The following is a 25,544-nucleotide window of genomic DNA, read 5'->3' as shown; positions in this document are numbered from 1 at the left end:
CACATCTCTCTATCTGTCCATAACTACCCTACCTCCAGAAGTTGAAAAGCATGCTGGCCCTACCTACATTTTAGTTGGGAACAGTGATTGTCTCAGGATTGGTGTTTAGAAGCGAAATTGCAACGTCAGTGACCCTCGAATTGTGTGCAGGCCCTGAAGTAGGAAGGTCTAGTTTAATGAGTTATAGCTCACTCAAAATCGCGTTACTTTCCAGTGTTTTTATTAAAACCAGAATAGTATCTAAAAATCTCCTCAGTTCACATCAATTCACTGATTCTGTGTTGGCTGCATTTTGTCGACAGCGAAACCGCAGCTAGTGGAGGAGTAGTGTATAACAGGCAGCAATTTCTGGATTTCAGCCTTTAGCTGCGCATGTGCGGAAACTGGAAATTGCTGGTGACTTTTCACATGAATGAGGGAGGATACTGAAAGTTTCACCATCACTGCAACCGCAAATTCGAGAACATTAAAATTAGTGCTAGGTCAATCAGGAGTGAAATCAGTGACCATTTTCACAGAAATGGTCAAGGTTTGGAACTTTTTCCCCCCAATAACTTGTATCCTGGTTCTAATGGAGCTCCCAGTACTAATTTTGATAGATTTTTGTTGGGTATGTCAGGGTATGGAGAAAAGATGAGAAAACTGAATTCAGCTACATATCAGCCCTAATCTAATCGAATAGTGCAATGGGCTGGGTAATTTACTCCAGTTCCGACCTTCGTATGTTACTATGAGTCAGGAAACCTCCTGTAACTATCGCTGCAGGCTGTCAGCTCGTCATTTTAAATCGTGCAACAGCTGGGCTACTCTCTTCGAGGTAGAATTAGTCGGATCTTATCCCGCACTTGGACAGAGTTTTGACAATCTGGCCGGTCACTCTGAAATTCAGCAACATCGCCTCCAATTTCAACACAAACGATGTTCACTCACTGATTTACTCTGCGTGTATCTTTATAGAAGGAAGATGGCTGCATATTTCAGCCACCAAAGGATGATTGTGACAACATGCCTGAGCCCTGCAGCACCGGCAAACAACATGAACGCAGCACCAATAGAACCGAACAGCCTTCCATTTTTTTTTTCATAACGCACTTGCTTTTCTCTCCCTATGCCTCTGTTTATAAAACCAATGGTTCTGAGAGGCTTTTTTGTTTTTGTAAACAACTCTATCCCCTGGAAATGCACCGCCCCTGACCATCTGCTCAAGAGGTTCCGAGGCATAGCTCTCCTGATTAAAATTCATCCGTGGGTAACTCCAGGAGAATATGTTTTACCGGCCATTCACCTGCTTGTTGCACGTGAAACCTGCTGATTCGGAGAACCGGTGCCGACCCGATGGGCCGAATAGTCACATTCCGCACTGTAAGAATTCCGTGATTCTGTGGCCTTTGCGTAAATTTGACCAAAAACAAAAATATCTACTGGTAACATTTGCTGAGGAAGTGGAGAAAAGCGATATAAATGAAATGTTAGATATGGGAGTTCAGAAGTAACTATGTTTCTACCTATGATTGGCCAGCAACTGTCAGCGGGTGGGACTTTCGCCCCCCCCCACCTCCCCCGCCCCCGCCGCCACCGTACCCCCCCCACCACCGCTCCCCCCCCACCACCCCCCCACCACCGCTCCCCCCCATCACCGCTCCCCCCCATCACCGCTCCCCTCCACCACCACCGCTCCCCCCCATCACCGCTCCCCTCCACCACCACCGCTCCCCCCCATCACCGCTCCCTTCCACCACCACCACTCCCCACCACCACCACTCCACCCCACCACCTCCGCTCCCCCCATCACCACCGCTCCCCCCCATCACCTCTCCCTCCCATCACCGCTTCCCCCCATCACCGCTCCCCTCCACCACCACCGCTCCCCCCTGACCACTGCTCACCCCCACCACTGCTCCTCCCCCATCACCGCTTCCCCCCATCACCGCTCCCCTCCACCACCACCGCTCCCCCCACCACTGCTCCTCCCCCATCACCGCACCCCCCCATCACCACTCCCCTCCACCACCACCGCTCCCCCCCCACCACTGCTCCTCCCCCATCACCGCTCCCCCCCATCACTGCTCCCCTCCACCACCACTGCTCCTCCCCCATCACCGCTCCCCCCCATCACCTCTCCCTCCCATCACCGCTTCCCCCCATCACCGCTCCCCCCCATCACCTCTCCCTCCCATCACCGCACCCCCCCATCACCACTCCCCTCCACCACCACCGCTCCCCCCCCACCACCGCTCCTCCCCCCACCACTGCTCCTCCCCCATCACCGCTCCCCTCCACCACCGCTCCCCTCCACCACCACCGCTCCCCCCCCACCACCGCTACCCCCCCACCACCGCTACCCCCCCATCACCGTTCCCCCCACCACCAATGCTACCCCCCCACAACCACCGCTAACCCCCCCACCACCACCACTACCCCTCCACCACCACCACTACCCCCCCACCACCACCACCGCTACACCCCCCACCACCGCTACACCCCCCCCACACCATGGCTACACACCCCCCCACCGCTACACCCCCCCCACCACTGCTACACCCCCACCACCATCGCCACAAACCCCGCCCCCACCGTTACACCACCCCCCCACCGCTACACAACCCCCCCACCGCTACACACCCACCCGCCCCCCACCGCTACACCCACCCCTCCCCCCCCCCCACCGCTACACACACCCCCCACTCCTCCACCGCTACACACCCACCCACCCCAGTTAAGTGCCTAATTGGAACCGAATACAGTGGGCCATCCCCAAAGAGGCGACGCGGGATTCTCACCAGCTCTCCAGCCAACGGAGTGGGACCGCCGTCGCCCACATTAAGTTCCGCCCAATGAATGGCCCTTGCGCCCCTGCAAAATATGCCACTGGGATGTAATATTGCTCATTCTTGCATTTCAACTAAATTAATTGACTTCGATTGGACTTAACTGGATGGCGAGCGGAGTTCCTATATCGCTTGCCGTCAGAGGCCACTTAAATTGCGATTAAACCAGTGAGGCCAACATCATGCGCCATTTTTCTCTCCGCCCGCCTCCAAAGCCGGCCGTTGATTTCATGTAAAATTAAGCACCAATCTGTCAGGTCCAGTATCATGTTTATAAATCTATCCTGCTCCCTTGCCAGTGCTTGATATCCATTTATGTAACATAAACAACACTTCACATAAATAGGGTCAAATTAAACAAAAACAGAAAAAGCTGGAAAAACTCAGCAGGTCTCGCAGGATCTGTGGAGAGAGGCTCAGAGTTAATGTTTCAAGTCATTCTTCAGAAGGGTCATACAGACTCGGAAGGTTAACCCTGTTTCTCTCTCCACAGATGCTGCTAGGCCTGCTGAGTTTTTCCAGCATTTTCTGTTTTTGTTTCAGATTTCCAGCATTCGCAGTACTTTGCTCTTATATTAGGGTCAAATTAAAATTCGTTACCTAAATGAATAGATATGTGCAATTATCTGGCATTGAGAGGGGGAGTAGAAAATGCAAATTCATTGGGTCGGCACATCCTTAGGGTGGCAAAAAATCTCTCACAGAAGATTTCCGCACACACCTTGTGTTTTCTTGGAAATTTAGAGTTATTCTTACCCTTAATACTTTCCTATTTCGCACTCCACCCTGGAAAGTGTTGACTGATGTGGTCACGTGGACTTGCATCAATCTCGTCTCTCTTAAGAAGTCATTATTGAAATGGCACCGAAGAGTTCTGAAGAAGAGTCATCAGGACTCGGAACGTTAACTTATTTTTCTCTCCACAGATGCTGTTAGACCTGCTGAGTTTTTCCGGCATTTTCGGTCTTCATTATGGAATTGTCTTTCTTCACCGTCATTGGGCAGCCAATGGCACATATACTTGCCTCCACTTCATGGAGCATTGAACAGCGATGAAAATTTGAAAGCCTTCCCCTTCCTAATCTATTCTTCCATTCAAATTCTTGCTATCAAAGCGTTCTTTCAGCTGAATCTATGTTAGTCTTTTGCAAAGGCTGCCTCAAACTGCCAGCACTCCCCCTATTTAATACACAAAAAATCTAAATACGATTAGCCTACGGAAGTCTATTGTGCGTGTATCGAAATGACCGACTGAACCCTTTCAGCTCATAATGCGTGTGTGCTTCCTGTCCGCCATATTAAAGGCTGCGGTTCCATCAGGTTTCAAAGCCATTACTTTTGATATCTGATCGCTATTAATTTAGGAATCATTCTGCTAAGGTCGTGCAGTTTATGATAGGGACTATCCAGACGACACTCGGTGTAGTCCTCTACTACATTGCTCCATGGATAGGATCAAATGGAATGCCTCGGTGCACAGAAATCTGGGTTTGTTTAAATTTCGATTAAATAATATTGAAACAATTAATGCAAAGCAGCATCTTGATGTGATGTATATTTACAGAAAATGGAAACCGATAACCCTGTTTGTTGTTCCTAGCATCCTATTACCTCTGAAAGTTTTCATTATCGAGACCTAAAATTTCTCTGCAATCTTTATGAATGAATCGTTTGATACATTTCCTTCAGTTGGTGGGTTCTATGGAGAGGAAGCAGGGTATGAAGAAGAGTGGTCAGGGTAACTCTAGGAATCAGTTGTGAATATTGATTGGCTGCCACCCATGGAAATGGAGACCAGGAAGTCGAGGAAGGAAAGAGTCAGATATGGTCATAAGACATAAGACTTAGGAGCAGAAATTAGGCCATTCAATCATGGCTGATAAGTTTCTCAACCCCATTCTCCCGCCTTCTCCCCGTAACCTTTGATCCCCTTACCAATCAAGAACCTATCTACCTCGGTCTTAAATACACTCAATGACCTGGCTTCCACAGCCTTCTGTGGCAATGAATTCCATAGATTCACCACTCTCTGGCTAAAGAAGTTTCTCCTCATCTCTGTTCTAAAAGGTCTTCCCTTTACTCTGAGGCTGTGCCCTCAGGTCCTAGTATCTCCTACTAATGGAAACATCTTCCCCACGTCCACTCTATCCAGGCCTTTCAGTATTCTGTAAGTTTCAATCAGATCCCTCCTCAACCTTCTAAACTCCATCGAGTATAGGCCCAGAGTCCTCAAAGGTTCCTCATATGTTAAGCCTTTCATTCCTGGGAGCATTCTCGTGAACCTCCTCTCCAGGGCCAGCACATCCTTCCTGAGATACGGGGCCCAAAATTGCTCACAATATTCTAAATGTGGTCTGACATTATAAAGCCTCAGCAGCCATCCCTGCTTTCATATTCTAGTCCTCTCGAAATAAATGCCAACATTGCATTTGCCTTCCTAACTACCAACTCAACCTGCAAGTTAACCTTAAGAGAATCCTGGACTAGGACTCCCAAGTCCCTTTGCACTCCATATTTCTGAATTCTCTCCCCATTTAGAAAATAGTATATACCTCTATTCTTGCCACCAAAGTGCATGACCTCACACTTCCCCACGTTGTATTCCATCTGCCACTTCTTTGCCCATTCTCCTAAACTGTCTAAATCCTTCTGCAGCCTCCCCACCTCCTCAATACTACCTGTCCCTCCACCTATCTTTGTATCATCTGCAAACTTAGCCAGAATGCCCTCAGTTCCTTCATCTAGATTATTAATGTATAAAGTGAAAAGTTGTGGTCCCAACACTGACCCTTGCGGAACTCCACTAGTCACCAGCTGCCATCCTGAGAAGGACTCCCTTATCCCCACTCTCTTCCTCCTGCCAGACAGCCAATCTTCTATCCATGCTAGTACCTTGCCTCTAACACCATGGGCTCTTATCTTACTGAGCAGCCTCCTGTGCAGCACCTTGTCAAAGGCCTTCTGGAAGTCCAAGTAGATAACATCCATTGGCTCGACTTTGCCTAACCTACTCGTTACCTCCTCAAATAATTCTAACAGATTTGTCAGGCATGACATCCCCTTGATGAAACCATGCTGACTTTGCCCTATTTTACCATGCACTTCCAAGTATTCTGAAATCTCATCCTTAATAATGAACTCTAAAATCTTACCAATGACCAAGTCAGGCTAATCGGCCTGTAATTTCCCATCTTCTGCCTCACTCCCTTCGTAAACAGGGGGGTTACATTAGCGATTTTCCAGTCCTCTGGGACCCTCCCTGACTCCAGTGATTCCTGAAAGATCACCACTAACGCCTCCACTACCTCTTCAGCTATCTCTTTCAGAACTCTGAGGTGTAATCCATCTGGCCCAGGTGATTTATCCACCTTCAGACCTTTCAGTTTTCCTAGCACCTTCTCCTTGGTAATGGCCACCATACTCACCTCTGCCCCCCGACTCTCTTGAACTTTGGGGATGTTACTCATGTCTTCCTCCATGAAGACTGTCGCAAAGTACCTATTCAGTTCCTCTGCCATTTCTTTGTTCCCCATTATTACTTCTCCAGCGTCATTTTCCAGTGGCCCAGTGTCCACTTTTGCCTCTCTCTTACCCTTTTTATGTCTAAAAAAACTCTTGCAATCTTCTTTTATATTACTGGCTAGTTTACCCTCATCTTTAACCTTCTCCCTCCTTATTTCTTTTTTAGTTGTCCTCTGTTGGTCTTTGTAGGCTTCCCAATCCCCTGGCTTCCCACTGCTCTTCGCCGCATTGTATGTTTTCTCTGTAGCTTTTATGCTGTCCCTGACTTCCCTTGTCAGCCATGGTTGCCTCGTCCTCCCTTTAGTATGCTTCTTCTTCCTAGGGATGAATTTTTGCTGTGTCTCCTAAATTACTCCCAGAAACTCCTGCCATTGCTGTTCCACTGTCTTTCCTGCTAGGCTCATCTCCCAGTCAATTCTGGCCAGTTCCTCCCTCATGCCTCTGTCGTTACCTTTATTCAACTGTAATACCGTTACATCTGATTCCAGCTTTTCCTCTCAAATTGCAGGGTAAATTCTATCATATTATGGTCACTTGCTCCTAAGGGTTCCTTTATCTTAAGCTCCCTTTTCAAACCTGCCTCATTACACACCACTAAATCTAGAATTGCCTGTTCCCTAGTGGGCTCCACCACAAGCTGCTCCAAAAAAAGCCTTCGTAGACATTCCACAAATTCCTTTTCTTGGGATCCACTACCAACCTGATTTTCCCAGTCTACCTGCATATTGAAATTCCTCATGATCACTGTAACCTTGCCTTTCTTACACGCTTTTTCTATCTCCCCGTGTGCCCCACATCCTGACTACTGTTCGGAGGCCTGTACATAACTCCCATTATGGTTTTTTCACCTTTGCAGTTCCTCAACTCTACCCACACAGATTCTATGTCATCTGACCCTACATCGTTTCTTGCTATTGATTTAATTTAATTTCTTACTAACAAAGCAACCCCACCCCCTCTGCCAACCTGCCCATCTTTTCGATAGGATGTATATCCTTGGATATTTAGCTTCCAGTCCTGATCCCCTTGCAGCTATGTCTCTGCCATGCCCACCACATCATACCTGCCAATTTCAATCTGCACCACAAGCTCATTTACCTTATTTCGTATACTGCATGCATTCAGATACAACACCTTCAGTCCTATATTTCCCACCCCCCTTCTCATTGTCGTCCCTTTATCTGATGTGCTTGAAGCTTGAAGTTAGATTCCTAGCCCTTTCCAAACACTTATTTTGTGTTCTGGAGACTTTAATGTCCTCTCCTGGGCTCTCCTTCCTTTTCAGTTTTTTCATAATTTTCCATGAAGTTGAATCCACCCCCACCCCCCCCTCCTCCCCCCCACAAATGCCAACCTGCTGCTTTGTTTCCCATTAGTCATACTTCTTGGAGCTTTACCCTTCCCTTCGCCACCCACCACCACCCCCCCCCCCACCCCACCACCCCCCCCACACCCACTTTCTACAGTTTAAAGTCCTGTTGTCCACCACCCTATTTACCCTTTTCGCTAGAACATTGGTCCCAGATTGGTTCAGGTGGTGACGTCCCAATGGTATAGATCCCTCCTGTTCCAATACTGATGCCAGTGCCCCATGAAATGGAACTCCTCTTTTCCACACCACTCCTTTAGCCATGTGTTTACTTCCCTTATTCTCGCATCCCTATGCCAATTTGCACGTGGCTCGGGTAGTAATCCAGAGATGATAACCCTTGAGGACATGTTCTTTAATTTAGTTCCTAGTTCCTGATAATCCCCAAACAGGTCCTCTTTCCTAGTCTTACCTATGTTATTTGTCCTGACGTGGAGCACAACAACTGGATCCTCCCCCTCCCTCTCCAATATCCTTTAAAGCTGATCAGAGATGCCCCTCACCCTGGCACCGGGCAGGCAACATACCATGCGGGACTTTCGATCCTGCTTACAAAGGATGCTGTCAATTCCCCTAATTATAGAATCCCCTACAACTACCACTTGTCTTTTTGCTCCCCCCTCTTGAATGGCCTCCTGTGCCGCAGTGCCATGGTCAGCTGGCTCATCCTCCCTACAGCCCTGTTCCTCATCCAAACAGGGAGCAAGTACCTCGTAACTGTTGGACAAGGTCAAGAGCTGAGGCTCCTCTGTTCCTGAACACAGGGTCCCTCCACCTGCCTCACTTGCAGTCACACCCTGCTGACCCTGACCACTGACCGAATTTGAGGTACTTAATCTACCGGGTGTGACCGCCTCCTGAAACAAAGTGTCCAGGTAGCTCTCTCCTTCCCGGATGTGCCACAGCGTCCGGAGCTCGGAATCCAGCTCATCAAGTCTGAGCCAGAGTTCCTCCAGCAACCAACACTTGCTGCAGATGTGGTCACTGTGGCTCGCAGTGGGATCTGCCAGCTCCCACATCATACAGCTACAGCACATCACCTGCCCAGCCATCTCTACTTAGTTAATTAATTAACTTTGCAGTGTTCTTTTTTCAAATTTGGTGCAGATTTCCTACAAACCAATCAGGTCACAGCCTTCCTGTGACGTCACATTTTCAGTTTTATCCTGTGTCTCCTCCGCTCTCCTCGCGCTCTTTTATCCTGTTTCTCCGCCGCTCTCCTCGCGCTCTTTTACCCTATGTCTCCGCCGCTCTCCCCGCGCTATTTTATCCTGTGTCTCCGCCGCTCTCCTCGCGCTCTTTTATCCTGCATGTGATCCTGCAGGTCCATGCGAAGGCAACTAAAGGAAGAAATGGGTTGATGAAATTTTCCTGTAAAGATCGAATATTTTGCTGTTATGGTTAAACTGAATTCAATTAATGTAAATTTAAGGAATCTATAATATGCAGTCAGATTAGGCATGAAAAACATCTCACCTAGTTGAAGAGGTTCCCTCGTAGGCTCGATCACAGCTGAATCTTGACCGTAAATTAAACCTTGATGGCTGGATGCAAATGAATGATAACCACAAACCTGCACTTTTTTACTGTCACCCACATAACTCCTCCCACCGCCTGTCTCCTCCCCCGCAACTCCACGCCCCTCGGCATCTTTCATTGTCATCAATGGATTTAAGATTGAGTGGAATGCAAAATAAATTTGCCGGGTTTTCGCTGGTCCGTAAAAGATCAATTAACCCCACCTTCTTCACCAACCAGATTCGTGACTGTGCACCACATCTTGCCTGTTGACCATCGAAGACCCCGCCCGCCCCATCGAAAATCATAATGAATGGAATGACAATGTCGGCGCACAAGTGTCCACTCAGAAACCTGGCCTCTAACCCTGAAAGGCCGCTCCATTTAAACATTGTATCTCTATCTAGTCTGATTTCCCACCACTATTCAACCAACATCACAACATGCTCTCGTCAGTGTTCGAGTTATACCAAGTAGCTGATATGAACTGCCAACACATGACCTCTTTTAAACACCTTTCCTAGTACATCATTTCTTGAATCCTGTCCGTTTTGGTGCAGAAAGGAGCAAAGAAATCCCTGGTGGCCATTTATCGGAAGTGCAATCTTCTTTAATTCTGTAAGTATTAATGTAAACTAAATAGAGTTCCTGCCGGCCATATTTGCTTCAACACCGGCTTTACACGCTATGGCATTCTACAGTAGCACACATGGTTATTAGAGTGACGAAACAGCGTGGCTATGTTACCGGACTAACAATCTAGAGACCAGGACAAATGGCCCAAAGCTGGACCGTGATCTTCCGCGAGGCGGTAATCATCATCAGAATTCCACCTAATTCAGAATTTTACATACCCTGACACTGCTCCTCATTTCTTGCCAGGTCTCTCGAGCCTGGCTTCCTCAGAAGTGCAGAGCGCATGCCCATTAGAGAGCTCCATCGCATTGCTGTAGCATTGAAGGGAAGACTGGGCATGTACCTTTTTGATAGTGCTAGTTGCTGTAAAGCTAGTTTAAATGTCCAGTGTGAATATTAGTGAATGGGGAAATGGATGAATGTACGAATGAGTGGATAGGGTGGTGGTTGGATAAGTAGGCTGGGTGAGGTAAGTGGGTAGGCTGGATAGGGCAAATAGCTAAGTGGGTAGGAGGGAAGGTGGGCCATGCATATGAACCTCACAATGACAGTTGGAACTTTAAATTCACATAATTAAAGAAGACTTGGATGAAAATGCTAATGTCAGTAATAGTGGCCATGAAGCGAACAGATCTGTTCATTCGTGTCCCTTTAGGGATGGAAATCTGTCATCATTACGGTGTTTGGCCTACATGCAGCTCGAGATGCACAGCAACATAGTTCACTCTTTATTGCCGTTTGAAATTACCTAGCAAACCACTCCTTTGTGATCAAGAAGGCTTCTCAAGGACAAGAGCGGATGGGCAGCAAATACCAGTGACGTACCCATCGTGCGAATAAATGGAAAAAATGTGTGAATGTTTCTGATGTATCTTTTTACCTTTCGATCATTGGAACTTCAGTGATGAATATCCCGAGTGACATTGCTGCAGGAATTGACAGCGCTTCACGCGCTAGGCCTGCTCAGGGGCCGCTGGCACTGTGAAGGGCCTTATTAAAATTCTCGCATTGCTGTAAGATAATGATATTGTCATAGATCAAGCTTAAAACACTTACAGACTATTGAGAGGATTTGGATTTTATACAAGCCATCCTTACAACAATATCCACTGAGAAATAATATAAAACATCCCATGTAGTAACATGCTGCTTTTGCAGTTTTCATGCCATGTCCAATTTATCTATCACTTGATATGCACCGCCCTTGAATTTATCATATCGATTACAGTGATATGGTTCAATTAGCATGGATTTTGATGCTGCGAAGAGGGCCTCGATTGGAGTAGTGTACCATGGGATAACACAAGCTTGACCAAGTGTTGGTTTAAGATTTAAAAGTGTTTGACATATTAAAGAAAACACTAGAGTGGATATGGTAAGGAATGTGACATTTGGGTCAAGCCACGCAGTTGGTACATGGACTAGGGGTCAGGCCACGATAAGCTAAGTGATATGACCTTCAGGACCAGGCTAAGATACACAGTTACCGGACAATGTAGCAAATCGTTAGAATAGAAAAGGCAAAGTTCGTGATTCACTAAACTGTGAGAATTGTTTGGTTAAAAGTCAGGTCATTTTGCAAATTCATCTGTAATTGTGGACGTACCAAACTAGATGTATATGATAAGAACATTGTGAGTTAGTGGTAAAGTATCGTGAAGATGGTATATATGATGGAAACTGTGTATCTTTGAATAGCAGTCTGAAGGAGCTACCCCTGTAGGCTTACTTGTACTGAATAAACTGCCGTTTGATTCAGATAGAGCTGACTCTGTGTCGAATGTCTTTAGATACTCTGCAACAATTGGAGCTGCACACAGGGCCTCAACTTCTGACAGAGGAAACGGTAGCTTGGACGCAACAGGTGGGTGAGTACCTTTACCAGCATAGTTAGGGTGTAAGACCAGTGACCATATGATACAGTCATGGAGACTCGAACCTGAGAGGCAGCTGAAAGGTAAAGAAGCAGGAGCTACACAGTTAGCCCCAAGCCACCAGTTGGCAGATATTAACCATCCCTAGCTGATAGGCCACATAGAGCCGCACCGGAAAACAGACAGGTCAGAACAACCAGAGCAAAGTCCAGAGGTGAGGTACCATTAGCCGTGAGCTGCCAGTCACCAGGTCAGGACCGTCCCTATCTGACAGGCTACTTAGAGCCACAGCAGACAACAGGCAGGTTAGAATTATCGGAACAGAGGCCAGAGGTGAGATGCCATATAACCATGGCCAGATTAGACGAGAATATGTGGGGATTGAAAGGGTCAATGACCAAATTTATAACAGATGAGCATGAGAAACTAATGCAGACGTTGAGAAAGAAATCCAGAAGACCCACCCCCACCACCATTCCCCAGCGAAGCAGAAGAGTTTGTGCGATGCCCAAAACAAGAGTAAAGAAGGAAAAGGAATGATTATAGTTATCATTAGCTAATTAGAACTCAAGAAATTCATAAAACGAGTGTTACAGTTTGCCTTTTTAATTTTAAACTGACTAGTTTTGCAGCAGAAGTCATTGTTTGAAATTGAACTTAGAAGTTAAAGATAATGGTTAGATTAAGTTAAGTTGGAAATACCCTTTCACTGAATGTGAAAATGAAGGAGAGAAATTGTGTGCGTGTCAGCTGTCGGCATATTTGTAATTCTCATGTCTGTCTGCTTTTCTTTGTGTGTTTGCCAGACAGTGTCCGCAGGTTTGTCGCTGACTTTAAAGTTTAATTAGCTCTCTGTGGTCTGGTTCAGTAAGTTGTTTTCAGTTGTTGGTTAGAAGGCTGAAGCATTTGCAACAATCTTCAGACAGAAGTGCCGAGTGGATGATCCATCTCAGCTTCCTCCGGAAGTCCCCAGCATCACCAATACCAGTTTTCAGCCAATTCAATTCACTCCACGTGATATCAAGAAACAGCTGACAGCACTGGGCACTGCAAAGGCTATGGAGCCTGACAATATTTCAGCAATAGTACTGATGACCTGTGCTCCAGAACATGCTACGCCCCTGGCCAAGCTCTTCCAGTACAGCTACAACACCAGCAGTTACCTGGCTATGTGGAAAATTGCCCAGGTATGTCCTGTGCACAAAAAACAGGACAAACCCAACCCATCTAATTACCGGCCCAACAGTCTGGTCTCTATCATCAGTAAAGTAATGGAAGGGGTCATCAAAAGTGCTATCAAGTGGCATTGGCTTAGCAACAACCTGCTCACAGATGCCCAGTTTGAGTTCTGCCAGGGCCACTCATCTCCTGACCTCATTTGAGCCTTGGTTCAAACTAGGACAATAGAGCTGAGCTCCAGAGGTGAGGTGAGAATGACTGCCCCTGACATCAAGGCAGCATTTGACAGAGTGTGGCATCAAGGAGCCCTAGCAATACTGAAGTCAATGGGAACCAGGGGGGAAACTCTCCGCTAGTTGGAGTCACACTTAACACAAAGGAAGATGGTTGTGGTTGCTGGAGATCAGTCATCTCAGCTCCAGGACATCACTGCAGGAGCTCCTCAGGGTAGTATTCGCAGCCCAACCATCTTCAGCTACTTCATCAATGACCTTCCTTCCATCATAAGGTCAGAACTGGGGTTGTTCACTGATGATTGCACAATATTCAACACCATTCACAACTCCTCAAATACTGAAGCAGTCCATGACCAACTGTAGCAAGACCTGGACAATAGCTATAGAAATATAGAAACACAGAAACTTGGAAACTAGGTGAAGGAATAGGTCATTTGCCCCTTCGAGCCTGCTTCTCCATTTAATATGATCATGGCTCCTCCTCTATCTGAACACCATATCCCCACTCTCCCTCCATACCCCTGATGCATCTAATATCCAAAAATTTATCAATTTATTTCTTGAATATATTCAGTGACCTGTCCTCCACAGCCTTCTGTGGCAAAGAACTCCTCAGCTTGACCACCCTCTGAGTGGAGAAGTATTTCCTCATCTCAGTCCTAAATGGCCTGCCCCATATCCTGAGACTGTGGTCCCAACCAGGGGAGACATCCTCCCTGTGTCCAGTCTGTCTAGCCCTGTTAGAATTTTATATGTTTCCATCAGGCCCTCTCTCATTATTCTAGACTCTAGTGAATACAAGCACAGTCGAACCAATCCCTTCTCATACGGCAGTCCTGCCATCCCGAATATCGGCCTAGTGAAGCTTCGCTGCATTCTTTTTATGGCAAGCATATCCTCTATCAGGCAGGGAGACCAAAGCTGCATGCAACACTCCAGGTGTGGTCTCACCAAGGCCCTGTATAACTGCAATAAGACATCCCTACTTCTGAATTCAAATCCTCTTGCAATGAAGGCCAACATACCATTTGCCTTCCTAATTGCTTATTGCACCTGCCTATTTACTTTTGTTGACTGGTGTACAAGCACACTCAAATCCCTTTGTACATCCACATTTCCCAATATATCACTATTTAAATACTACTCTGCCTTTCTGTTTTTCATACTGAAGCATATAACTTCATATTTATCCACACTATGCTGCATCTGCCACGTGTTTGCCACACACAACTTGTCTAAAATGCCCAGAAGCCTTCTTGCATCCTCCTCACATCTCACAACCCAACCCATTTTTGCATCGTCAGCAAACGTGCAAATATTGCATTTGGTTCCCTCATCCAAGACATTTATATACAACGCGAATAGCTGGGGCCCAAGCACTGACCCCTGCCGTACACCACTAGTCCCTGCATGCCGCTCAGAACAAAACCCATTTATTCTCACTCTCTGTTTCTAGTCTATCAGCCAATTCTCAATCCATGCCAATACAATACCTCCAAACCCATGCGCTTTAATTTTTCCCACTATCCTCTTATGTGGGACTTTACAAAAGCCTTCTTGAAATCCCAATACACCACATCCACTGGTTCTCCCTTATCTATTCTACTAGTTACATCCTCAAAAAACTCCAGTAGATTAGTTAAGCATGATTTCCCTTTCATAAACCCATGCTAATTTTGTCTAATGCCGTTCATGCTTTCCAAGTGTTCTGTTACAATGTCTTTTAAAATAGACTCTAGCATTTTCCCCTCTACTGATGTTAGGCTATGTTAGGCTAACCAGGTTTGGACTGAAATGCCGCAAGTAACATTCACAGCACCTAGTGTCAGGCAATGACCATCTCCAAAAAGAGACTATCCAACCATCGCCCCTTGATGGTCAATGGCATTACCATTACTGAATCCACCACTATCAACATCCTCGGGGTTACCATTGACCAGATACTGAACTGGACGAACCATATAAACACTGTGGCTACAAGACCAGGTCAAAGCCTGGGAGTCCTGCGACGAGTAGCTCACCACCTGATTCCCCAAAGCCTGTCCACCATCTACAAGACACGACTGTGATGGAATACTCCCAACTTGCCTGGATGAGTGCATCTCCCACAATACACAAGAAGTTTGACACCGCCCAGGGCAAAGCAGCCTGCTTGATTGGCACCACATCCACAAACATTCAATCCCTCCACCACCAACGCACAGTAGCAGCAGTGTGTGCCACCGACAAAGTGCACTGCAGGAATTCACCAGGGCTCCTTCGATAGCACCTTTCAAACCCACGACTAGAAACATCTAGAAGGGCAAGGGCAGCAGACACATGGGAACACCACCACCTGGAAGATCCCACCGCACCCTACCTCACCCCTGCCCCCCCCCCCCCCCCAATTCACTCACCATCTTGACTTGGAAATATATCGCCGCTCCTTCACTATCGCTGGTTCAAAATGCTGAAACTCCCTCCCTAAAAGCACTGTGGGAGTACCAACACCATATGGACTGTAGCTTTTGAAAATGGCAGCTGCCACCATCATGTCAAGGGCAACCAGGGATGTGCAATAAATGCTGGTCCAGCCAGCAAAGCCCACATCCCATGAATGAATAAAAGGAAATAAATAAGATTGTGTTCCCGGTTCGACATGCCCCCACAAAGCGGTCGTGGTTCCTCAGCATGTACCCGACTGAAGCACTTTATTATTATATACAGCTCGATTAGATCATCACAGCCATCTAAGCTAAAGTGCATACATCCCAAATTTATGCAAATTCCGTTGCTCACTCAGTCTGAACAAAGTGGCATGTGACCTTGGTCGCCCATTAGACTCTGAACGGAGCTTCAAACCTCATATATCATCTACTATCAGCATCAATGATTTTAATCTCGGCAACATTAGCTTAAAGCATCCTTATCATACCCACCGCCGCTGTAACTCGTAACAACATTGCCGTAACCCTAGATTTAACTCTGGGAATTCTTTCCTTCCTATCTTCTCAAACACCGGGTAAACACGAACGCAACGCTTTAGAAGTATAAGACGTTACAGAACAGGAAGGAACTATTTGTGCCCTGATTAATTTTCTCGTCGAGGCATTTATTCAATTTCATTCCCTTGCCACGTCTCCGCGTTTGATACTTTGTTTATTTTATTCTCAAAATCACTTCTATACTTCAACAGCAAAATCACGAAATAATCTTATATTTTTATTTTCGTTAGAGCAGACCAAAACTCCCAATTGAAAAAAAATTAGCCTCGGCTCTCACTTAGATTTCTTTTCACGATAAACCTATATCCTTCAGTTAAGTTCACCCAATGGACAATGTTTTTTTTTTCGCTTTCTCTCTTGTGGTTATGAACATATGGCAAATCAATTCGAAACAAATTTTATTCCAGTTATTCAGATTCTGTTTGCTGATGAAAGATAAATTAGAATATTTTGTTACTGTCGAGAGACTAAAACCTCCGGAGGAGAAAATGGAGTCGGGTAAGGAGATCCACGAATTACGACAAGCATATATCGCAAAACATATTAGGAATGCTAATGAATATTGACCTTTATCTCAAGGGGGTTGGGATACAAAATGGAACGATTTATTTGCTTCAGTTGTATAGGACCTTGGTTAGGCCACATCTAGAGTATGATCTGCAGTTTTGTGCACCTCACGGCACTGCGATGCATATCTGTTGGAGCGGATGCAGTGCCGAATCTCCTGAATTATACGGGGATTTCAAGTGTTAAAGTGTGATGGATGAGTTGACAGCTAAGGCGTGAAGTATCCGGTGGAGGCCAAAATGAATGCTTTGCTTGAGAAAACAAGATAGAAACTCGCTCACAACCTGATCATCGACCGGTTGTCACCTAGGACAGCAGCAGTTGCAACAGACGGTGTTGGCTGAGTATATGCTGGGACCATACTTGAAGGTATGTTGTCATCGAGACACCGTAAGAAGGCGAGAACGGAAAGGAATGAAGAACAGAACACGGGAGAGTACACTAAGTTGCTGTGGGGATTTCTCGAAATTCTTTTTTGCAGGAAATGAAATGGCTGTATGAACACTGGTAGGAATAATCTACAAGCAAGGGACAATGTTGTGGAGAGGGACAGGAGCAGAGAAGGGCGGGAAGGAGAAAGAATAGAGGTACCGGAAAGAGCGGTATAGAGTCTAAAGTGGTAGGCTAAAGTGAGAAAACAGAGATGGGTTAATTTGAGGAAAAAATGCGGAAGTGTAGAAGAGGCAGACAGATAGAAACGGAGGAGAAGGACAATCAGACATGTGTGGGGGTAAGAGACGCGAAATATAGGAAAAAGAGCCAAAACTAAACGAGGGAGAGACAAAAAGGACGAATTGATCTCGAAGAGAAGATGGACAACACAGAAAGAGCAGCGGCCTCCATCCGCCACTCCCGTTATCTTATCAGTTGTAAGTAAACCGAAAAGATAATGGGCTGGGTGCATAACAAGAGCTGAATCCAATACTTCTCGTTTTCCACTAACGGCAAAATTAAAAATTACGCCTTCACTCAATTTCACAGCCGGTTCTACCTGCGAATCCCTCTCCACATCGAGAGGGTCCCTCACTCGGCCCCACCACCACCGGCTGGATCTGTCCTTTCACGTGTGGGCACTGTTGTTCCTACAAAGTTAGACAAATGGCAATAGGGATGCAGAGGCGTGGATTACAGCTCACAGTTCTCCTTCCCATTAGGCCAAGGCGATTTTTAAATGTTTTCCTAAACAGGCTAAGACGGTTTCGGTCTAAAGATTTTTCCGAAGGAAGGCGCCCCTAATTAGGTGGCACCCACTCAATAAGCATCGGCCTGGCAAGTTAAAACATGTCTCATGTTCATAGTGCGACTTAAACAGCAACTACTAGGACTTAAAAAGACCACGGAACTAATATCTGAGCTAATGTGGGCAGAAAGGTGAAATAAAAGCAGAAAATTATATAAATACTCAGCATATTAGCCAGTATCTATGAGAAAGAGTAGCGGAGTTGATGTTGCAGTTCATCGGCCTGAAACGTTAACTTTGTCTTCTCCACCCACCACCCCCCAACCTTAGATGCTACCTGACCTGCAGAGTATTTCTAGCATTTTTGCTTCTATTTTAGAGGTGGTATTTGATTTTCTTAACTTGTCAATGACAATCTACGGAGAAGGTGAAAATAGATTAATGAGCTAGATCCTTACTAAGCTTCTCGATTTACATAAATGAAGAAGGGGCATTTTATCTTCAAACATTCCTAAATCTAAACTGGCTGATCGATAGAAAAATTAGTCTTTGTACAGAGTTAAACTAAAATCGGTGTTAGGTCGAGAGGAGTATCAGCTTCCTGTAGGCGCACAGTTTGCAAGTGGAATATTTTAGTCCCATACAGGTCATTGTAGTACTGTCATCCACCTATACACGATCGGGTTTGTACGCATGAGCAACACAATGCAGCCTGCATAATTGAGAATAGATTTAATGACAATATTGGATCCTGTACTTTCATTTCTTGCACATTTTACATCAAAAGTGAATGCAAGCTACATTAATTAAGCAAGAATTATGTACATTGTTGTAACAGATGGGACATAATACATGAAAAATTGCTAAACATTCAGTTATTTTGAAGTCACTTTGCCCATCATATTTTTCTTTGTGTTATCCTGCGGTTTCAGTAAGATAATATAACATTTAGGAGCAAAAATACAGACAAGCAAACCAAAGCTTGATGCCCAGAAAGCAAATACTTCTACAGCCACAGTGTACTTTCCAGGAGAGCTTACATACGCTGGGATAAAAGTTATCCAAACAGCACAGAAGATCAGCATACTGAAAGTTATATACTTGGCATCATTGAAATTATCTGGAAGTTTTCGAGCAAGGAAAGCAAGCACGAAACATATAGTGGACAGAAGACCAATATAGCTCGACACAAAATAAAAAGCCTTTAAAGAACCCACATCACATTCCAAAATAATTATGTCTCTGTAATAGGCCATGTTTTTCAGTGGATAGGGAGGTGATACAGCTAGCCAGATAGTGCAAACTAAAGCTTGAAGAAATGTAAGGACGAACACCCCTAACCTCTGTTGCATAGGCCCAAACCAGTTCATCAAGTTGTTATTGGGAAGAGTTGCTTTAAAAGCTATCACAACAAGAATGGTTTTCCCCAAAATACAGGAAATACAGAGAACAAATACAATACCAAATACAGTCCGGCGCAACATGCAAGACCATCCAGTTGGTTTCCCAATAAAGGTAAGTGAGCACAGGAAGCACAGCATTAGTGCGAAGAGAAGGAGGAAACTTAGCTCGGAATTGTTAGCTCTAACGATAGGAGTTTCTCGATACTGGAAGAATATAGCAGCTGTAGCCAGTGTAACAGCAACTCCCACTAAAGCAAGTGTGACTAACACAAATCCCAGGATCTCTCCAAAGGAAAGAAATTCAATTTTCTTTAGAACACATCGATCTTTTTGTTGATTGGACCAGTATTCCAAGGGACACTTCATACAATCTGTGGAACCTGAAAGAATATAAGGTTGTATTTTTAACGTGAAAAGTGCTTGTTGCCACAGAGATACGAGGTATACGGTAACATAGCTGTGTGTACCTGTGGTGTTGTTAATCTCACCATCAGCACATTCTGCACAGTCAAAGCAACATATCGGTTGTCCTTTCCTGTTCACCTTTCTTGTTCCAGGAGGACAAGGTTCTGTGCAAATTGCTTGTGGAATCTAAAGCAAAAGAAAGCATGTTTACTTCTACCGCCTCTTGGGATCATAGAAAAATTCTGTACAGAAGGAGCACTCGGTGCATCGTCAATGCGCCGGCTTTTTGACAGGCTATTCCTCCTCCTCTACGTTTCCCCCTAGGCTTATGGTTCTTTCCCTTAAAGTACCGGTGCAATTCCTTTCTGGAAAAGTTACTGTTGAATCTGTTTATGCCATCCTTTCAGGCAGTGCCATTCTGATCACAACAACCCGCTGTCTGCATTTTCCCGTCATGTCGCCCCTATGAAAAATCACCTTACCTCTAAACAAGAGTCACACACGGACTCAAAACATTAACTCTGTTTCCCTCTCCACAGATGCTGCCAAACCTGCTGAGTTTTTTTTTTCCGGCATGTTCTATTTTTATTTCAGATTTCCAGCATCTGCTATATTTTGCTTTTAAATCAACCTTAAATTTGCGTCAGCTTGTAAGCGGCACTGGTCACTTGAAGATGTCCCTCCACAAACCCTTCATGAATTTGCTAACCTCTGTCAAATTTCCTCTTTTTTCTACTCCAACAAGGAAGCACAGCTTTTTCCAATTTCTCCAAATAACTGACATCCCTCATTCATGGCTTAATTCTGATAAATCTCTTCTGCACCCCCGTAAAACAGTTGACATGCTTCCTATAGAGCGATGTCAAGACCTGAACACACTATATGTTATAATTCAGGAAAATAAGAATTATTTACAGATATTTGTTTCTGAGTGTTTTAGAAGGCAATTGTTTTTTTCTATGTTTCTACTTCATTGGGATTTGTGTCAGAGTAGCGCAAACTTAAACTAATGTTTGTCAGTTTCCACATAGATATTGTAGAAGAAAGATGCCTTTGAATACATTCACCTGTTCACTTAACTGGAAAATTAGCATTTTATTGTCTTCTGAAGAGTCGTTGCTGGCCAAACCGCAGACAATGTTCCTTTCCCTGTTAGGACATCAGTGTTGCTGTGAAGGGTAATTTTAAGTAACACCGTTCTTACAAACTGCGAAATCGACAGGGTTAATGTTCATATTAAGGATGAGAGAAGTAACAGGAAAAGAAAAACAGACGTGGTTTTCTGTTAAATTATAATGATAGAGAAAAAGAAAAGGGAGAAGGCTGCTTTCTGAAATGGCCCCGAAAGCGGTTCATTTACATCAAACCAGGAAAACTAAGACAAAAACAGAATTACCTGGAAAAACTCAGCAGGTCTGGCAGCATCGGTGGAGAAGAAAAGAGTTGACGTTTCGAGTCCTCATGACCCTTCAACAGAACTAAGGATGGGCAATAATCGAGTCTTGTCAGTGATATCCATTTTCAAGGAATTAATATTGCACACACATGCTGTGAGTCTAAAGCTCACATTTTACCATGATTTCCAAATGAGCATCGTAAAGAACATATTGATTACAACACATACTAATGACTTAGATGAGGGAAATTAATTTACTATCGCCAAGTTTGCGGATGACACAAGCATAGGTGGGAAGGCAAGTGGTGAGGATGACACAAGGAGTCTACAGAGGGACATGGACAGGTTCAGTGAGTGGGCAAAAACGTGGCAGATGGAATATAATGTAAGAACATGTGAGGTTATGCACTTTGGCAGGAAGAGCAGAGGAGCTGAATTTTACTTAAATGGAGAAAGACTGTAGAAAGCTGCAGCACAGAAGGATTTGGGGATCCTCGTGCATGAATCCCATAAAGCTAGCATAAAAGTTCAGCAGGTAATAGGTAAGGAAAATGGAATGTTGGCCTTTATTTCAAAGCGCATGGAGTACAAAAATAGAGAAGTCTTGCTAAAGCAATGCAAGGCACTAGTTAAACCACACCTAGAACACTGTGGACAGTTTTGGTCCCTTTATCTAAGGAAAGATATACTGGCATTGGGGGCAGTTCAGGGAAGGTTCACTAGGTTGATCCCGGGTATGAAGGGATTTTCTTAAGAGGAGATATTGAGTAGTTTGGGTCTGTACTCATTAGAATTTAGAAGAATGAGAGGCGACTTTATTGAAACATATAAGATTCATAGGAGGTTTGACAGGATAGATACAGAAAGGATGTTTCCCCTTGTGTGTAGGTTTCGGACCAGGGAACATAATCTCAGAGTGAGGGGTCACCCACTTAAGACAGACATGCGGAGGAATTTCTTCTCTCAGAGAATAATCTATGGAATTCTTTACCGCACAGGGCTGTAGAGGTTGGGTTGCTAAGTATATTCAAGGCTGAGATAGACAGATTTTTAATCAGTAAAGGAATCAAGTGTTATGGGGAAAAGACAGGAAAATGGAATTGAGGATTATTAGTTCAGCCATGATCGCCTTGAATGGCGGAGCAGACTCGATGGTCCGAATGGCCTACTTCTGCTCCTACATCTTATGGTCTAATGGTCCTACCTGATTGCCACCGCCGCTCCATACGATATCCCCGATTTCCAGGACAAGTTCTTGCCCTAAAGGAGCTGAACCATCATAATATCCAACGTTTACAACTTCAACTGTGCCCTTCGAAGTCATTTGCAAATTTATCAATTCATATGTTGGGGCGGGATCACCATTTTCATCAAAGTACACGATCTTCCCAATGCGATCTGTGAAATTTACTGAGTGTAGGTAATGGACCAGCTAGAAAAGAATAATGCCAGCCGTGTAAGTCTTTAACTGTAACGTGGATAAGGCGTATGTGGACATATGCACTCAAGCTCAATTACATTCATTTAAAACCGAAATGCTGGAAATGCAACCAGTAACAATTCAAAAAATGATGATATTTGGCCACGTTACAGATGAGTTCTATCTAGGAAAGACTACGTTAAAATAATATGTGCACATTTTCCTACCTGCCAGGGCTGAAAATTCGAAATATGAGCACACGTATTATTCGTAACGGAGCCACTGCCTCCTTCACAAGAAAGCATATCGTCTAGTGCATGTGCGACAGCATAGACAGCTTTGTACACGTGGTAGGAACTTGCGTCCATTATCGCTGGAAGATACGCGTTTTCTATTTCTTCCAACCGTTCCTTCCCTGTGCATTGCCTCATCTGAAAGGTAGAAGTGGTTTGTTCTGTCTTATTCTCGGTCCCCAGAGAGCACATGAATGCAGATTCCCAGAATTGCTTCGTGAAAATATTCTCAGGAAACATAGAAGGATGAATTTTCAGAAGATAATCTCTGAGTCCGGGTATTTCTGTCCTGCGGGCTGTCACGCCAATTGTCCCAGCCAGGAATCTTGCTCTTTCTTCCGGTGGAACTAAATCTTCAGTAACCCATCCTTCACTTCCAATCCACTGAATCCCGGTTACATTTTGACGCAAAAATTCCTTAAGTAAAATTTCCATCTCTCGAGGAAGCAAGAAGCCGACCAAGACCGATGTAGTCGCCTGTTTGATCACCTGCACTATTTTGCTGATTTTCTCTGCAGGATCCGTCCGGTAAAACACTTCAGAGTACGCAATGCAAACACCAAGTTTTTGGGCCTCCTCGACAAATGCTCTCATTCCAAAATTCCCGTAGTCCGTGTTGTCTCTAACTGTCCCAACCCAGTTCCAGCCGAATTTTTTCACGAGTTCAGCGAGAAGCTTGGACTGATGCTCGTCACTTGGTATTGTTCGAAAAAACGTGGGGTATTCTTGTTTATCGCTGAGGCAGGAGCAAGTAGAGAAGTAACTAATCTGTACCGAAAAAGTGTGAACGTATGAAAACGTGCGTTCAGTGTACTTTGGATAACCTATACCTAATTAACATGATTTTTGACAAGCTTTTCAGTGTGAATCATTTGATATTGGTGCATAATCACCATTCTGGTGGTTAACCTTGACCAGAAACTGAACTGGACCAGCCACATAAATATTGTCTACAAGAGCAGGTCAGAGGCTGGGAATGCTGTGGCGAGTAACTCACCTCCTGACTCCCCAAACCCTGTCCACAAGTTAGGAGTGTGATGGAATACTCCCCATTTGCCCGGATGAGTGCAGCTCCCACAACACTCAAGAGACTTGACACCATCCAGGGCAAAGCAACCGGCTTGATTGGCACCCCATCGACCACCTTCCCCATCCACTCCCTCTACCACTGATGCACAGTAGCAGCAGTGTGTACCATCTACAAGATGCACTGCAACAACTCACCAAGGCTTCTTTAACAACAACTTGCAAACCGCGACCTCAGCCATTTAGAAGGAAAGGGCAGCAGATGCTTGGCACCACCACCACCTGCAAGTTCCTTTCCAAGCCACTCACCGTATCCTGACTTGGAAATATATCGCCATTCCTTCACTGTCGCTGAGTCAAAATCCTGGAACTCCCTTTCTAAGGCACTGGGGGTGTACTTACACTACATGGACTGCAGCGGTTCAAGAAAGCAGCTCACCACCACCTTCTCAAGGGCAATTAAGGATGGACAGTAAATTCTGGCCTAGCCAGCGATTCCTACGTCCCGTGAAATGATAAAAAAAAATTATAAAATTGAATATAAAAACAGAAAATGCTGGAAAAAACTCAGCAAGGCTGACACCATCTGTGGAGAGAGAAGCAGAGTTAACGTTTCGAGTCTGTATGACTCTGAAAAAGTCATAGTCAGAGACATATGGACTCCAAACGTTACTCTATTTCTCACTCCGCAGATGATGCCAAAGTTGCTGAGTTTTCTGGGCCTTTTCTTTTTTATTACGAATTTCCAGCATCCGTAGTATTTTGCTTTTATTATAATTATGATATTAAACGTGCAAAATGTAATTGGGATTAATAGAACAACTTTCAATCTTTTGTTTAAAAATTGGCGATTGTTGTTTTCATTGGTGATTACTCTGCATTGGAGCTACGTTCCACTGGATTTCAACCAGGCGAATTTTCTAATGGCACCTAACGTTAATTCTGATGCTTATTCCGATTTTACGGTCTCTGCACATTCTGGCCCGCGCCATTGTGCGCCTACATGAAATACTCAGGCTCGACGCGGCATTCTGCACGGGAGTTTTTTTTTTCATGCTTCTGTTTATGTGACTGGCCTTCATTGGCGTCAGCACACCGATAAACTAACCGAAAACACTTAAATACTGGTTCAATGAAAATGCAGTCAAATATTTGACATGTTACCATCGGAATTCCGAAGAAACCAACTGCCCTTGCAGCTGCAATGGAGGACGTTGACATATCACAGCCAATAATGGCTGCGACTTCGGAGGAACCTTTACATTGGGGGTAATCAATTTGTCCTTTTTCTCCATTGACCAAAGCGAGCGCTGCTTTTGAGGCAATAGCGGAGGACGAGCAGTCATCGTAGATTTTATATCCCAGTGTGAAATTCTGAAGTAGAGTTTTGCTCTGATTTATTTCTTCAATAGCAAATATCATGGTCTGTATCAAGCGAAAGTGTGAGAAGTGAAAGCTGTGGAACAAATAAACAAAACATGATACGGATATTCAAATCATAATTCATTCGCTTATTGTATAACATAGCTAAAATGCATTGTTTTTGATATTCCATAACAAAGAGGAAGTATATTCAGTCAGTAACCACCACCAGATTTTTGTTCTCTTTCCAATCAGAGGTACAATAAGAAACCGCATTCAAAGGAGGAGTAAAATTCTAGTAGCTTGGTGGTAAACGAATTCCTGCACAAACTATTTGCAACTAACT

The 25,544-nt window shown here is 44.9% G+C and overlaps 1 protein-coding gene across 1 annotated transcript; it reads right to left on the bottom strand.

Moving 5' to 3' along the window:
* Positions 1–18,768: 18,768 nt before the first annotated feature.
* On the bottom strand, positions 18,769–25,258 carry LOC144694245 (extracellular calcium-sensing receptor-like). The gene is made up of 5 exons (XM_078564590.1): positions 25,001–25,258; positions 22,745–23,578; positions 22,302–22,529; positions 19,764–19,887; positions 18,769–19,676 (listed from the first exon to the last, which is right to left on the bottom strand). Exons 1-5 carry the CDS (start codon positions 25,256–25,258, stop codon positions 18,769–18,771), a joined length of 2,352 nt encoding a protein of 783 aa, XP_078420716.1.
* Between the last annotated feature and the right edge of the window lie 286 nt (positions 25,259–25,544).

Source organism: Cetorhinus maximus, chromosome 19, assembly GCF_964194155.1.
Source record: "Cetorhinus maximus chromosome 19, sCetMax3.hap1.1, whole genome shotgun sequence".
Classification (NCBI taxonomy): Eukaryota; Metazoa; Chordata; class Chondrichthyes; order Lamniformes; family Cetorhinidae; genus Cetorhinus; species Cetorhinus maximus.
Note: the sequence above shows the minus strand (reverse complement) of the source record. Positions and strands in the feature narration are given on the sequence as shown.